The following is a 16,008-nucleotide window of genomic DNA, read 5'->3' as shown; positions in this document are numbered from 1 at the left end:
ATTTCACTCAGTTAGGAACCTTCCCAAGCACTGGTACTCGTTGTCGTACTCGTCGTCATCCGCATCCGGGTCCAGGTCGCGGGGGCAGCAGCCTCAGCAAAGAAGCCCAGACAGTCCTCTCCCCAGCCACGTAAGAGCTGACGGAAGAGCCTTCCCAAGCAAAAAAAGACAATTCGACCGCAGCCCTGGTTAACCACCAGCTCCTACAGAAAGTGTTGCATTATGGGTTGTTTGTAGCTTTAACGCTGCCATGCTATCAATTCTCCGCAAGTGTTGAGTTAGTCCAGTTTTACCTACAGGAGTTTCCAACGAATTGTGTAACAGAGGAAATAAATCCATGAGTCAGTGAGTCAAAAACGTCTCCTGACGTCTTTACTGCAAAAACAGCAAAGACTGAATCATCTGTCAAACGGCCAAGAGTAACAGTGTCATGGAATTTCATAAGAGAGCTCAACAAGAAAATGCCAACAACTAAAGAAAATAACTCCGACTGGAGAGAGTTAAAGCTCTCAAGCTTTTGCTTTTCAATGGATTGTAAAAGCTTATGCTTCAGTAACAAGTTCACCAGAAAGACCTAAATGTGTCTCCTTTTTCCCTTACTGTGCTCCACAGTCCTTACCAGAGCGAGAGCCTTTGCAGCTTCCCTGTGAGCCTTTGTTGCTGCCAAGGCTATCCCCTCTGGTAAGAATGGAGATGCCAGAGAAGCTGCTAGCCTTAGTGACGGGCGGCCGGAGGGTACGGTTGGAGCTGTCTGAGTCGGTGCTGCTCCAGGGCCGTGGCTCCAGGCACTTCATGTCACTGTCTGTGCTGCTTTGACGACTGCTAGACGCCCGACTGGAGCTCTCACGGTTCCCTCTGAGAGACGACAGAAGAGGGAGGTAGAGGAGAGAGACAGAGAGATGAAATGAAAGGGATAAAATGGAGATGGGTGCAGGAAAGAGGGGAGGAGACGAGGTGAAGTAACAGGAGAGGTAAAGCGAGAAGAGTTTAGAGATATGTAGAGAGCAGAGTTGAGAGACAAAAATGTACATGGGTAGGGTGAGGAATATATAGAAAAGGGAAGGTGTGCACACAGGAGGATTTGAAGCAGAGGAGAATGTAGGTGGAGACAGAAACAGAAGGACAGTCAAAGACAAAACAGGATAGAGGGGAGAGCAAAAGCAGAAGAGCAGAATAAGGTCATCAGAAAGGACACACACAGTGTGACAGGCTTTAGGATGGGGCATTCAACACAGATGCACATTGGCTGGTTTTAGTGAGTCCACGATACAAATAAATCAGGCAACAAACCACCAAACAATATTATTTCCAATTCTGAACATACGACCACACACACATTCACACGCACAAACACACGTACAAACCCATCCACATACGAGAACATACATGCAGGGAGAAAAGATGCTCCAGACATTCAACACTGGGGTGTAACAGGTGAGACAAACATCCATGAATTTAACACACAAACCATTAAAGACTGGAGACAACATTCACATAACAGACTTTTACAGAATGAGCACTTGCATACATACGTGTTTTATATTTGAATACAGATAAACAGTAACACATGCACTTAAAACATGTTGTATTGAAGACAAGAAATGACAGAAACAAGACACACACACACACACCTGTAAATTAAGACCAGATGTACATCAACACTCAGACTCACACACACTTATCTACAAAATAACCACTTGCTACCACTGGTTCACCACTATGGTTCTTTATACTAGATTGCCGTATACACACTCATTGTGTTGTTGTGATGCTGTCACCCTGGATAAGGGTAGCTGCCGAGAAAACCAATGATCACACTGTAAGCGTAACCACCAACCTGGGGAAACCCCTCCATCACAAGTGAATGGTTGGGTCTGCCATTGACATGTCAGCATTGAGAATATTATTGTTCCATCTGAACACGTCCTACTGTGTTTGAGCTTGAAAATAATAAATTTAAAGGTTCTGTATGTGACATTCAGAGCGCTGATATAGCAGCAAACCACTAGTTGCTAAGTAAAGATATAATGGAGTGATGGCGTTCTGAGCAGAGAATGAATTCACACTCCCTCTCTGTGTGTGTTGTCATCGGAGCATCACTGTGATTTGTTGTGGACTGATATCGGGACAGCTTTGTCGTGGAAGTGGATGTGACTATCCTCTGGTTCCACCCTGGTCAACACTGTTAGCTCTGCCACTGATGCCGTGGCTAATCGCCGTTCATGGAGTTAGCACCGTAAGCTGCTATGGATGTATATCTGCATTAGGTCAAAAAAGTTTGACTTCCTGGGTATAAAATAACTCAGATCTTACACACCGTTCAGCCCACTACAGACTTAGACCACCCAGCAGCTTCCAGTTAAGCTCTCTGCTAACTTAAACTGAGATAAAATTATTTTATCGTCAAGCTTTTGTAGACTTTCTAAATGTTAATGGACCAAATGGATCAAATTCTGACAGTGAAATGAGTCATTTGATGGGGGTTCAAAAGAAATTTATCCACTGATGTACGAAAGTCTCTTTGACAATGTAAGTCTATGGGAAAAGCCCAGCCACCTCCATGTTGAGAACTATGTCGAGTCAACTCACACACTCTGAATTTCACATAGAGCTCCTTAAATAAAGGAAAATTAAAAAAAAAGAAAAGAAAAAAAAAAGTGCTGTACATACTGGTGGTGCAGCGTTAAGTTGAATGTAGATAGAAAGCCCTGCAGGTAAACAGAGACCTACGAGTCTAAATTGAGGTCAGCAGAGTAAAAAAAAAAAAAAGCCAAGTCAGCTGCTGTAAACACTTGTTTTTTCATCCTCTTTGAACTGGAGGAGGGATACGCACCGAGTATCTGTCCGTGTAGAGAGAATTCAAAACATTCAAAACATGTAATTGATTGTGGGAATCTCCATGACGAGAACAGGGATGCGGTATGGGTTGTAAAACCATAGCGATAGTGAGTGGTGTTTGAAGGTGGCTGTGGCTGATAAATATTTCAGAGAGACTGTAATTAATGGAGGATCTATTTTGAGTCCTCTCTCTGCACAGCCTATTTTAAGGAAGGGTGGGTGCTCTGCCGTTTCTCTGTAAAGGGAGGCGCACACTTGTTCGCTTCGCTCTGCAGACAAAGATGAGAGCAGGATGAGCAGGGGGAGGAAGAGGAGGAGGAGGGATTCTGCTGTTGATCACATGATATTTCATCTCCACTCTCTCCTCACGACAGCATTCCCCATCACACGCACAAACAGGAGAAGCTAGGCTGCTGCTGCTGCTGTTGTTCTGTGCTTACATCACTCTCTATTAGACGGTTAAATTAACCCACAGCTTCTTGTTTTGGTCTATTTAAGTGCAGCATGTACTCTTTAAAGGTTAATGTACTTTATATGAATGCTGGACTTGGGATATGAAGGTCCTTTTAGGTGTAAAAAGGCCATAACATTAACATTAATATTATCATATTAAGGTATGACATGTCAGCCTCTAATGAAATTTCTGCAAGCAGCACAATTAAAAGAGATAAAGGACATGAACAAATATTCACCAAATAATTGGATGGTTCAAAAGTTGAAGACAAGAACATTGAAGTCCCAGAGCCACATAAGAAAATATTTGATAAAAAGCTAAAGAGGGAAAAAGGAGAGCTATGTCGAAAAGCTCAAAAAAAGACACAATGTCAAAGTATATAACATTTTTTTTACATAATGAAAAGGTAAAAACTTCAGATAATATTTTAATTGATTGACATAAAAGTATTTGACAATTTTTTAATTATTATATTGTGCATTCTTCCTTTTCTTTTGTTATTCCTCTAAAGCAGTAAAGTGAACATCTTTGGGATTTTAAGGCCCCGACCAGAAAGAGCGCTTTTTGCAGCTTCCTGTGTCTCTCTCTTTTTTTTTTTTTTTTTTAAACTGTTACTAGGAAACGACCAAATCACCTGTCCTTAGCTTGATCACTACTTTGCTGTGAAGTAATCCCACAAATCTGTACCTTACATCTCTATTAAAAATGGACAGCAAAGGCGCTGGCTCTGATTGAAAGTTAAAGGCTGCTCCCAAATAGTACTTTGGACACAGGGAAATGTGTGGGTTGTCCAGGAGATTCGTCTAAATGATGCATCGGTTTAAGGTTTATTTTAGGATGAGTCAGAGACAATTCGACAATCTGGCATTAACTGTCGGGCTGAATTATGGTTAATGGTTAATGGTTAATGTTACGAAGTAGCTGCGGCTGTGATTTGGTCAGATATGCCTTGCAGCTTGCCTCGGCGACTTTGAAAATAAGCTAACGTTAGCTTCACACAAACTATGTACGCTGCTACTTGTTGTCATCGCCACAACCGAAAGCCTGCCTTTCAACTCCTCTGTTTGGACAAAAAACACTGATGATGAAGGTTTTTCAACCCAGGTGTTCAGGGCACTCCTGCAAAGATGCAAGACGCATAGAGCGGAAAACACGAGCAAAAGCAGAGAGCAAACAAAAAGCTGCCCCAGGCTGCTAAAATGCGTTGTGTCTGATCGGGACCTAAATGTCAACTCGGGCTCTGGGAAATTGTGATGAACATTTTCACTTGTCTAATGTTTTATGGACCAGAAGATTAATCTGTTAATCAATAAACAATCAGAGGATTAATCTCCAATGAAAATAACTGTTAGCTGCAGCATTTTTTCACTCAAAGGAAAAGACAGGGTGTCATCATGTTGTGCTCACACTCTCATGTTAAAGTCCAACAGCACTATTGTATTGTACTGTATGCACTGCTTACATATTTTTACGTGCGACTGTGCAACAGGTGACATGTTAACAGAAACTACAAGACTAAGTCAACCACAAAACAAACAGGTTACTGTGGAAGCGATGCAGTTACTTTATATAAAAAATGTAGTTGACGGTGGATGGGTGGAGGGGTAAGTAGGTCAATCAGTCCCCAGTGAAACCACAAAGCAGCCATGCATGGGCCATGGGAAGCCCCACGGTGCAGTGCTGGAATAGCCATCAATCAGCCGACTACGCCAAGCAAAGATATAAAAAACCACCACAAGTCACCACTATCATCACCAAACCACTTTCAAAGAATGGGCATGGCAACACACAAGTCAAAGTCAGCAGCACCCCAATACCTAAAGATCTGCCTCCTCTTTTGAGAGCTAGAGCAGTAGCCCTCAGTGGAAAGTCTGTTGGGGTTAACATTAGGAGAAAATGCTGGGGTTACAGGACTGGATTGGAGAACAGGAGGGGGTTTAGGGGAGGGTGAGATAAGGAGGGGTGGGAGGTAGAGGTAGGCACAGTGCAGAACTTTTACCCCTGCGAAGAAGGGAAAAAAAAAAAAAAAAAACGCACACAAGGCAGAAACTTTGACTGTTGAAAAGCCCACGCTTCCTCTTTCTCTCTCTCAGCATATTACGTCCTAATCTTTCAACCTCAATGGCCAGCGTGCCTAGGGATGGAGGCTGACTATAACTGCTGTGTGAGCTAACTTATTTCTAGAAAACATTTCTTCCACTACCTACAAATCTTTCTCAAAGACAGTGTGTCTGTCAGTCTAACATAAAACAACCCTTGAAAATCTGGCACAGACAGAGAGAGAAACATCAGCAAATGCTTATTGATCATTTGCTTGGCATTGAGAAGAAACAAAAACCTTATGTGGGGGCTACATTAATGTTAAGTGGACAGATTAGTACAAAGAATCACTTTATAATCTGTAAAAATTGTTAAGTTTATGGGTTCACAGTCCTCTACCTTTCATAACTGAAACCTAGCAAGGGAATTGTAGCTTTAAAGGGGAAAGGTGGTAAAGATTGAGTCTTGCAAATGCACACATTAGAGTCTCCAGGAGGATGAATCATCTTACCTGTTGTCGTTGATGTATCCGTTTTGAGAGGACTGTAAAAAAAAGGACACCTGCACATTATGAAATGCTTCATTCATTCAGGAGCACTTAAGACCGACATTTGTATGCAGCTCAACCTTTCAGACGTTCTCGAGTTTGACATTATATTTGATATGTTGCTTAAAGCAGAGGTTCCCACAAGATGATTACTAGCACTGGAAATAAGAATGCTGTATAGTTATACTTCCTCAGGGCTCTAAAAACTATTAGCATTAAATGTTCTGATTACATGTCCACACAAATACAAAGTAACTGGAGTTCTGAAAAATCTTCACTTAGGAGTTTTTAAAAAAATAACTCCCGATTTCAGTGTCATAAAACTCAGTTTGCGTGTAGATGAGAGGCCAAAAATGTAGAAGAATATATCAGTTTACAAAAATATCTGTGTATAAAAGGGCTGGGTAGTGAACTCTGTACTTCTAAGGGTACTGACCGAATAATGTCGGTACGACCGAGTACCAATTCATATTAAATCCATCACTGCCAAATGCTGGTACCTGAGAATGCACCTGGGTGAGAACGCCAAGTTATGACAAGAGGCAGAAGTGATGTGAAGCACCCTGAAGCCTGAAAGCCAACCATGGAGCTTCAAAGCCAGCAAAAGAGCTCCATGGAGCTGCTGGGTTCAAATTAAGACAGGAAGTGGAAGTACTGCAAAGCCAGGAAGCTAGTCACGGAGCTCTGTGACCGCTCCGTCAGCCACACTGTTGGCTTCCCAGCAAGCCAAAACTCTTGCTGCAGCACCAATCTGCTGCAATAATTTCAGCATCTGGTCTACAGAGACAGAAATTAGAAGGTACCTATAGGCACTGGTACCCAAATTCCAAAACTGGAGCCGATATCGGTTCAAAAGTGAACGGTACCCAGCCCTATTGTGTAGACTGGGCCTAAGAAGGTAAAAACCACTCTTCTAATTAACTGCTCACAACTCACAGACATGCACCCTGTGATGAGAGGTTGAAAGCAGACACTGCTTTGTATTAACGGGTCACAAGGAACCACCGACTCAGAGAATGAATGTTACCACGCTTCATGACACCAGTTATTAAACAAAAAGTTTTTATTCTTGACTGATAAAGAAATACTGATTTCTCACTACTCAAGGAGCTAGAGGTAACAGCGAATGATTTAGAAATGGATTGTGATGTTGATGTGTCCTTCTCAGTGTTTGTTTTTTTTTTACCCTGTCTAGGTTCAATACTTACTTCTCGGGCAAAGATCCGGTCTCGTACCCGCTGATACTCTTCCTCTCGCTCTTCAATGGACTTGCTACGCCGCCCATCCTGCAGCGGGACACGGATCTAACATTTGAGAGAACAATCCAATCAGAAAAATGACGGTTACCATCTAGTATGCAAATATCCGCTGAAGTTTGATGTAAACACATGTACAGCCACACTTAATGCGACCTGCTGTAAAGATAAGTAGCAATGAGTCACATGATACCAGCAGTAGCATGCGAGGGAGAGCAGCTGCTTGCCGTCAAAACATAATGGAAACTGTGCACAACGAGTGTTTTGAGGGGCGGAATAAGCGTGGGAAGCTTTAACACCACAAACGTGATAGAGGAAAGGAAAATGATAAATATGCACAAGCATTAGGCGCCAAAGAAAAGTGTCAATGCTTCAAACAAACAATGTTGGAAAGAATGAAGTGTGAAAAACTTGGTTCAACAGCAACAAAGCAAGTATATTATTCTTTATTATAATGATGAAACTGCTTCTGTGGTTGAAAACGTAGGGTTTCGATGCTTCAATGAAAACCTCATAAACAACTGTTACACGAAAGGTTTTAACTTCCTTTGAAACGAAACGAATAAAAACGAAACAGATAAAATATGTTGTGAGTTTTATAGCTGAGATACAGACTTAAAATGTGTATATTGTGTCATCAAACAAACTGAAACACTGAACAGTTTTTTGGCTCACGCGGACGCAATCAGCAGCAGTGAATAATATGTGAAATGCAACTGTAATTTAAAAACTGTGTGTCACTTTAGGAGACAGTACCAGGAACATGCTAGTTACTGCATATGAATGGCCTATTAATAGTTTAGTACACTCTCAGGCGTATTCACAAAGAATGATTGCAGCCGCTGATGAATTGAGCATCACTTTCAACCACTATCTGCCCATCTCCAGGTCTGATTCACAAAGGATATTGCGCTACTGATATTACAGTGCAAACACACCAATAAAGTTTTGTGTGTGATTGCAATCATCCACGGTTAAGTGTAAATGTTGCCTTAACGGCAACAACACAGTGGGCAGAACAGCGGCAGAGAGAAAAGGAAAACTGAAACTTTCAGACCGCCTGCTACATACATTTCCGACAAGGTTAGAAACATTTCTTGAAACTTCAGGCAAGCAATTCAAACGTGACAGAAAGAAACTGTATTTGGGATTTAATATCCAGTTTGTCTGTGCTGTTGGTGTTTTCAAACACACATCTCCAGACTGTAAAGGAGATCGGCATGACAACCCATACAAATGCTCTTCAGTTACCACCAATCCTCTGAGTGCAGTAACAATTTCACTGTAACTGTGGGGTATCTGTTAGCCTTAATGGTACATGCTCTACACCATGAGCTGAGTCTGTACTGCTAAAGCCCAGGTTCAAGTCCCGCCTGAGACCTTAACTGCATATCACCCCTTTCTCTTCCTTTCCTTTCTGTCTATCTCCCACATCCACATAAAGCAGAAATGCCCCAATAAAAAATATCTAAAAATAAATAAACAAATGAAGAAATGAATAATTTCAGGAAATATATAATTCTCAGGAGCCCTAAGATTTGTTTGGCAACACAGTTAGGGGTGCATTTTATCCTTGGCGGGTGCTTTAAGAGCTACACGGTTTCTATTTGTCTTATTCACCCAGATTTAGCTGTTGCAAAAGCCACGCATCCTTTTGTGATTTCACCCCTCTTCAGTCCAATTTCCACCGAGCAGTACAGTTCAGTTTGGTATGCTTTATTTCCATTTCCACTGTGAAAAGTTGTGGATGGTACCAATGGAACCGTTCCGTACTGTCCCCAGTTTTGGTCCCCCCTCTGTTGGGGTACCGAGCACACAGATCTGGTACTAAAAGGTGGAGCTGTGAACATTGCAGTCTGTTGATTGGTCAATAGCGGACGGTCACTCTGCTCAGGGCTGAGCTGTGGCTGGTTTTGAGGCTCATGTAACCACTGTTCATACCATGGAGAGTTTTATTAGTAAACTGTAACTATAAAATGAAAGGATGCCTCTTGCAGCAGCTGGAGTCAGAGTAAAAAAAAAAAAACTAACTCACTGGGCCAACTGCTGGCAACTTTTAAGGTGGAGCGTTTACTTGTAATGTTACTCAATGCATGAGTTGACAATGTGAATCAATCAACACACCTTAAATTTCACTTTAACAACTTTGACCATCACTTTAGTTTTTATGACATACACTTTTAGTAATGAGTGGATCTCCAAGCATTTCTATTAATTTCAACCAGATTACGTGAACTACATATATCCCAGTCCTCACTTGGAGAGAAAAAAAAAGCATTGCAGAGTGTCGTTCCTGTGGGCTCCGGCGACACTAAACCCCTGAGCTTGCCTGAGAAGGACTAAATGCACAAACCCGCTATTTTTAAATATCCCATGGAGAGAGACTCTCACTGCAGCCTGTTCTGTTTTGTTCTGAAAATGCTGGTGTGCAGCCTCGTTCTGTGGACGATAAACGAGGTGCAGACTGATAAAGGAGGAAATACAGTGAGTGCTAGACGGAGCAGTGAGAGACAACAGCCCCGCTCACATTAAGAGTATTGTTTACAGAGGAAACGCTAAGCAGACCCATGGTCTAAGTACCATGTCTGAAGGGTTACTTTTGGTTAAAAAAGTACCATACCGAAAGTGCTGGTGGTACTGGTGTTGGAAATGACAAAGAGGTATGATGTCATCTCCAATTCTAACCTGAATTTATCAACAATTTCACAAAAGCAAAATCATTTGCCATAAAGGAGATGAGATGTCCATTCAGTCTAGTGTCTACAAAACACGGGTGGACAGAGACCGTTATGGTTTGGACTTAATCACAGCCTCACAGCGGGGACTGCACTTCCTTCATTACAAGTTATTATTAGTACCACCCCAAATCTTCCAGATTGTTAAATCTCCTTTCACATGCCAACTTTCATCTCTGTTGGAATGGGTGCCATTTCACACCCACCTGCCAACTGTGTAACTACAACAATGTACAGTAATCACTTCTCAAACTCTGCATGTTCTTACACATAGCTACCATTGATAAATCAATTAGGACTGTTTTGTGTATTTATTTGAAATAATTAAAGAGTTCATTGTAATTATTAACACATGGCTGGGTCAAGATGATGCTGCAGCATTACTACTCCCACTTCCAGATGCCCAGATAGTCTGGGGGCTCACCACCGGAAATCTGTGAGTGTTTGATTCACAGCTTAGTTGGCATCAAAAGCAGACACTGCTTTTTTTCCATCAGATCGGAAAAGGTAATTAACAGTCTTATGTCATTACAGTCCGACTTCTGTGGCCCTATCCATCTGTGTCCCTATCCTTCAAAAGTTAGATACAGTTGACAAATTTCATGGTATAAAACAAAGCCTACCTGATTATCATCCTTGTCCATGCTGGCATCATCTCTCTTCAGGATGAATTTCTTCTGGAAGTCCATATTACGTTCATCCTTGATGTGTTCAGAGAACCTTTGTTCTGGGCTGTAGAGAGAAGTAGAGGACAAGCCGCATGCTTTTTAACATACTCAAGCAAAACTGGACAAAACATAACCTCTGACTGCATTTAAGACAACATTCAAGCAAAGTAACAGCAGACACACGCAAAAGCGGTTCCGCAGTGAATGTGGCGATGTTAGTACTTCTATCATTTAAAAGTCCTACATCAGATCTACCCAGATTTTGTTTTGTCCACTTCCAAGATTCATGGTTTGCTGCTGTACTGAGCTGGATGCCTGAACTAATTGTCACATGTTAATTTGGAAAAAATTTTTAGCTGTTGAGGTGCACCTGGCTGCTGAAACATCATCCACACCTCAACACAAGTATCTGCATCAACGAATGCGGATCCTAATAAAAACAAATACAAAAATATAACTGCATTCTATTGTCTTCTGACAAACTCACTGACATTTAAACTTGCTTGTCAGCAAAGAAATAAAAAGTTGCTCTGCCTTAAAAAAGGACAATTCAATAGCGATGCACCGATTGCAATTTCCTTGTCTGGTTCCTATTTTAGCTGATTCTGATTTCCTTTCTTTCTAAGAAACGATGTTGAGAGTGTGCACAAACATATTTAGAACTTTTCTTTAAAGCCACTGGAAACATGGCTTGGGGGTAAGGGTAAAAATGCATATATGATACCAAGGAAGAATGTCTCACTAAGTTCCAATAAAAAAAAATTGAGTGAAAAGAAATGTTCCTACATATTAGAAAATCTAGCTTGATGAAAATTTGATTACAATTAGATAACGTTTAGCCGTGTACTTGCTACGATATTAAATTTTATGCAGAAGAGTTACCAGCATTAAAATAAGGACGCATGGAATTCAGCAGCCTCCACTGTCAGTATAAATAGTACCTAGTTTGTATTTTTTCAAAAGATTTGGTAAAACTGTATATTTTTATTAAATGGTTTTGGATACAATTCAGGAAACCTAAAATCATGAATTTGTAACTGAACAGTTGCTATTTGTGTTGGTGGTTTTTCATTCAGCCCCCAGATCAGGGGCATTTAATGAGGTCCAGTTAACAGAATTTCCTTCGACCAAACGTCAAAATGTCTATATTGTGTCCAATAGCCTACCCCATATCATTTCAACAGTATTTAATATCAATTTTCAGAGTAGGATACTTTTAAAATAGAGACACATTGAAGTCTTATGGCACTTGTATGGAAAGCAAACAGCTATTGTTAGCATAAATAAAATTAGGCCTGGAAGAATACACCTAAGGCCTACATTTCAAGTAAAAGAAAACAGAATCTTCTGAACTAAATACACAGAGGTGTTTCTTTTTGAAAAAGTGCAAACAGCATTGAGCAGTTCCTTTTTCTCATTATTCATATTTTTTTCTACTTCATTTCCTAGAGAGAGAAATTAGCCTGTGTCTGTTCTGCCAGCAGTTTGAATCTTTCCTTACATGAATAGTGCCATTCTCATGCACATGTAGGTGCTCATCGGTGATCCTGGAATAATACTTGGTTTTATTAATGCTCATTCTGGGAAAGCTGACTCATAGAGCTGTGATTCAGTTCAAACATGGTCAAGGTGTGTCATGCTACTTTGGGTCGATCAAGGAAAATGGTCTCAGACACAGTCTGTAGCCAGACAGTAGCAGAGTCAGGTACTTTACGCTGTCATCTCACGCTTATCTCCCTTACGCACTTTGGTTGTTTACAGTGCATAGACAGTTTGCTAGAGAACAATGGTCTCTATAGCAAGCTGTCTTTGTCTGGTTAACAGTTCATTTGGTAGGCTCAACTGAGTGAAGTTTTTGCCATATTAACTGATTAGCTGCACTCACATCACAAAAATGTGATCAATTTATCAGAAATTGGTCACAGTCATTCGTCCAGACCACAGTCCGCCATTTGGTGATGCCCACGCCAGATGTGTAATTAATGACTGGTTTCCTTTCCCTTTAATTATATATTTAGCATCTTTATTTCCTGGTTGAAACTACACGTAGTTTACAGAATACAATTCATATTTTCCAGAATACCCTGGGCATTGCTTTAGTTCAACTATTTAGAGTTGAAAGAATAATGATGATGATAAAATGCATCAAGGATTTTTTTATCTATAAATTCCACTTATTACAAGCAATGGACTGTGCAGTGAAGTAAGGTACTTTTTTTTCCCAAAATAACTGATATACCAGTGGTACTACATTTGTTACCTACACATATCTTACTTTAACAGCTGTGGGGTATAACCTAACTTTCAACAGCTTGCTGGTTGCTACATTAACAACTTCTCTCTCAGTCTCAAGTGCACGCAGAGTGTGAAAAGTACACTATGTTTTTGCCATTCATTGTGTTGTTGTTAGAATTGATTAGCTGCATGCTTGGCTCAAGCTGCTTTTATTTCTCAGGTGTACTAATACTGCGTCAGCATTCAGCAGAAACTAACTTTCTGTTTGCTTACACGCTGCTGCTCTGTCGAATTTTTGGTCCAGGCTGTTCTTCATCTGAATCAAAATTAAAAGTTTATGGCAGTGGGATTCTTTCGTTAGTGAAGCCTGCTGTGGTTGTCACGACAACCTCAGCCACGTGGGTTTGTTATTGTGTGTTCCCCTGAGGCTGTTCACATTACTTCTGGATTTAATTTGCATATAACAGCCCCTGCCTAAACCCTCATTGACAATACTAAAATCCTGCCATCTGGAAAAGTCTCAATAAACTATGGTGTTATTTAGGGGTTTTAATTGTTGAATAAGTCAAGTAGATACTAAATGTAAACATAACTAAGGTTGCAGCTGCTGAAGTCAGAACCAAAGTTAGAAACTACACTCACATGCGTGTGTTGCCCGTCTTGTTGATGATGACAGCCTTGCCTGTCTGATCCACATTGTGGTCCATGCCGAAGTAGGCAGCCACGCGGTGCAGCAGCATACGATGATAAGAAGTCATCTGAGGAAACTTCTTATACTGGTTACTGCAGGGAACACAAAAGTAGCATATGTCATTTCACACTGCTCTTGCAAATAATAGCTGAATTATTATGTTTTTCTTTTTGTGGCATACTGTAGTGTATTTTCTTTCACATTGTGTACATTATATTTTGAGAACAAAACCCTCTCATGTTTGTTTTATGATCATGACACATGGATTTGCATTCTGAAAGGTTGTGCCAAACACCTGGCTGTCTGAAAAACATCACTTCCCATACACAACTGTATTCTAGATATTTTCTAAAGAACAGCAGTAAATACTTTGTAATTCCTGTACTACCTTCTGTTGTCTTGTTTCCCACAATAATTAATCTCTCTAAAAAGATTTAAGCTGTTTTTGTTTACTGAATTTTGAGGTGTTGACAAGCACAAGGTCCCACTATGAGGGCACTTCACTTGGCTCTGTTGAGCGCACGATGATTTACTGCTTTCTGACAGATTTAGTCGTACTACTTACTAACGTAACACTATTCTGGTTACAGAGGAACACAGAGTGCTTAGCCAGAAAACCCGTCACCCCAAACTTGCCGTCGTAAAATCGACAACCACAACTTGCCACATTTATCTCATCACTTCAGCAATCGATAAATAAAAAGGAATGGGTGTAGAGGGGCTAAATTTAAATACAAGAGAGGGCTTATGAAGAACGTGGCTTACTTGTCGTCATTAATGAACTCCAGGATATCTTGTTCTAGTTTGAGCAGCATCATTCGATCCCTGTTGGGCCAAAGGGAGAGAGAGAGGGACAGATCGGGGGGGGGGGGGGGGGGGGGGGGGGGGGGGGGGGGGGGGGGGGGGGGGGGGGGGGGGGGGGGGGGGGGGGGGGGGGGGGGGCAGGTCAGTGAGTGCATACCAACCAAAGATCAAAGGTTTGATGTACAGCAGTAAATACTTCCAATAATAACTGTATCACTTCACTTCTGTTACAATGGTGATCTCTCCAGAACTTCTTTCCATTTCAAACTGCCTTTTATTAAACCTTCTTTTAACAACTGGATGCTATAATGCTGCCATTTTTTGGGGGGTATAAGACATTTTATATCAATGATTCATCTACAAAATCCTGTAGAGGATGGAGGACGAAATTACTTGGCAGCAAATTTAGGAAACCTCATGCTGATGGATTATCAGCCCTACAACATTTATTAGGTTACAATTTTTTGTTGTTTCCCTTTAACACTTTGCATTACATCGTATTTTAAGAATTGACAGGTATTTTGACAGTCAGTGCATGCTGCAGTTCATATTGCACACTGTTATCAATGCAGCTGCAATGTTACCAAAATGCAGATCTTATTGCTTTACGAAAACTGAGATGAAGGTGCAAGTGCTTTTGTGTATGCTTGTCAGTATCTGTCTAAAGTATTTACCTGATGAGCTACTGGGGGTGTAAGAAACCATTGATACACTTGAGTTTCCCAATATTATGTGCTGTGATACTGTAAAAAATCTCACAAACCCTCATCAATTTTATTTATTTTTGATTTTTATATTTAAATTTTATGTATGTATATATATTGTTCTTTTTTATTTAATATTTATGTTGTTTTTTTCTTAATTTGTTTACCTAAAGAACCCTGCAAGCATTTTATTTTATTTATTTTTTTACTGATATATGCAAAGGTAATTTTATTAGCTGGGATTGCACAAAAAGTAGTGCTATGATGTTGGATGCTATAGTAACTGATAAATACAAATGCAGATCCCACTTTTCTGATTGCATAAGCAAAGATAATTTTTTTTAATGCATATGGTCGTGTGTTCTTCATACTATGAAAGTTTCCCTTAAGTTAGATGAAAAACCCCCCCAATATATTGCGTTATAGTATTGCCATATATTGAATTTCAACCCCTGTATTGTGATATGTATTGTATCGCCAGATCCTTGCCAATAAACAGCCCTATGAGCTACTTAATAAGTCAGCAGATTTAAAATACTTCATAAAAGATTATCAGAAATCTACTTTTTAAACAGCTAACTTTGTCTGAAAATGTTTACTGTATATGGATCAAAATATATTTTGTTTTTGCCATGTATATACAAATATATAACAAACTAAATAAATTAATATGAATGACCCATCTGGTTCTTTTGATGCTTTTTTTTTTCTTTTTTGAATTTTCTGTTGTGCTCCTGATGTTACAGTCAACCTTTGATGGCAGTCTCATACCTGGGATTGTTTTTCAGTGTGTTGACCAGAAATTCATGAACATCGATGCCCGTGGAGTCAGTGTATTCCTGACTGGAGTCTAACAGAGAGAAAGGAACAAGTAAATAGGCAGGCAAGAGGATAAGAAAGTTGACAGATGGGTTGGGTGCGATACAGAAAGCTGGTGACACAAGTCAGAATGCTGCTCAAATGGCACCCCACACTGAATTCGACATTACAGGTTGTTCAGGAAGGATAAACATAAGAGGCAGAACCAGTTCACTGT

The 16,008-nt window shown here is 40.5% G+C and overlaps 1 protein-coding gene across 17 annotated transcripts in view; it reads right to left on the bottom strand.

Annotated features, from left to right (window-relative positions):
* Nucleotides 1-16,008, bottom strand: part of LOC126385724 (R3H domain-containing protein 2) — an 82,157-nt gene that overhangs the window by 24,409 nt on the left and 41,740 nt on the right. For 8 of the 17 annotated variants that reach the window (XM_050037618.1, XM_050037611.1, XM_050037610.1 and 5 more), the window contains 8 exons: nucleotides 15,744-15,822; nucleotides 14,230-14,289; nucleotides 13,416-13,556; nucleotides 10,494-10,602; nucleotides 7,088-7,183; nucleotides 5,844-5,893; nucleotides 5,110-5,163; nucleotides 620-855 (listed from right to left, as the gene is read on the bottom strand). In XM_050037618.1, the coding sequence (XP_049893575.1) occupies nucleotides 620-855; nucleotides 5,110-5,163; nucleotides 5,844-5,893; nucleotides 7,088-7,183; nucleotides 10,494-10,602; nucleotides 13,416-13,556; nucleotides 14,230-14,289; nucleotides 15,744-15,822 (825 nt within the window). The remainder of the gene's footprint in view (nucleotides 1-619; nucleotides 856-5,109; nucleotides 5,164-5,843; nucleotides 5,894-7,087; nucleotides 7,184-10,493; nucleotides 10,603-13,415; nucleotides 13,557-14,229; nucleotides 14,290-15,743; nucleotides 15,823-16,008) is intronic. The other 9 variants (XM_050037615.1, XM_050037623.1, XM_050037617.1 and 6 more) reach the window with 3 other exon arrangements.

Source organism: Epinephelus moara, chromosome 24 (assembly GCF_006386435.1).
Source record: "Epinephelus moara isolate mb chromosome 24, YSFRI_EMoa_1.0, whole genome shotgun sequence".
NCBI classification, from domain to species: domain Eukaryota; kingdom Metazoa; phylum Chordata; class Actinopteri; order Perciformes; family Serranidae; genus Epinephelus; species Epinephelus moara.
The sequence above is the reverse complement of the archived record's forward strand: the minus strand, read 5'-3'. Positions and strand labels throughout refer to the sequence as shown.